Source organism: Bison bison, unplaced genomic scaffold, assembly GCF_000754665.1.
Source record: "Bison bison bison isolate TAMUID 2011002044 unplaced genomic scaffold, Bison_UMD1.0 scf7180017864492, whole genome shotgun sequence".
Taxonomy (NCBI): Eukaryota; Metazoa; Chordata; class Mammalia; order Artiodactyla; family Bovidae; genus Bison; species Bison bison.
In genome coordinates this window covers 6,069,455-6,069,806 of record NW_011495051.1, presented here as the reverse complement: position 1 = coordinate 6,069,806, position 352 = coordinate 6,069,455, and the positions used below count along the sequence as shown (strand labels likewise).

General features: G+C 74.7%; 2 protein-coding genes across 2 annotated transcripts in view; one reads left to right on the top strand and one right to left on the bottom strand.

Moving 5' to 3' along the window:
• Positions 1-352, bottom strand: part of FBN3 (fibrillin 3) — a 128,390-nt gene that overhangs the window by 117,715 nt on the left and 10,323 nt on the right. The window contains exon 5 of the mRNA XM_010828478.1: positions 91-204. Coding sequence (XP_010826780.1) covers positions 91-204 — 114 coding nt within the window. The remainder of the gene's footprint in view (positions 1-90; positions 205-352) is intronic.
• CERS4 (ceramide synthase 4) overlaps positions 7-352 on the top strand; it is a 35,398-nt gene continuing 35,052 nt past the window's right edge. Inside the window, exon 1 of the mRNA XM_010828270.1 lies at positions 7-129. The gene's annotated coding sequence lies outside the window, so the exon portion shown is untranslated. The remainder of the gene's footprint in view (positions 130-352) is intronic.

Here is a 352-nt window from a genome sequence, read left to right as displayed (position 1 = left end):
GCCTGGAGCAGAGTCCGGGTGCCTGGTGCCGGCTGCGCGCGTCTCCTCCTCCGTATCTGCGCCAGGCTAGCTGTCCGCCACCCACCCTACCGCCGGCCCCTGGTGCTCCGGGCCGCCTGCGCCCCCCAGGTAAGTGAGACCCCAGCGCTCCGAACGCGGCCCGGAAAGCCACCCTAGCAGCGAGCTCCGGCCCCGCCTCCACGGCTATGGCGTCCACGGGGGTCCCCAGACACAGCCGCTGTCCCCCATCACCTGGTCCGGGACGGCCTCCCGGGGCTTACCGTCTGGTCCTAGGCCCCGGCCGCCTCCCTGAGAGAGCCCCGCTCCCCCGAGGGCCGGGACGCAGCGAGCG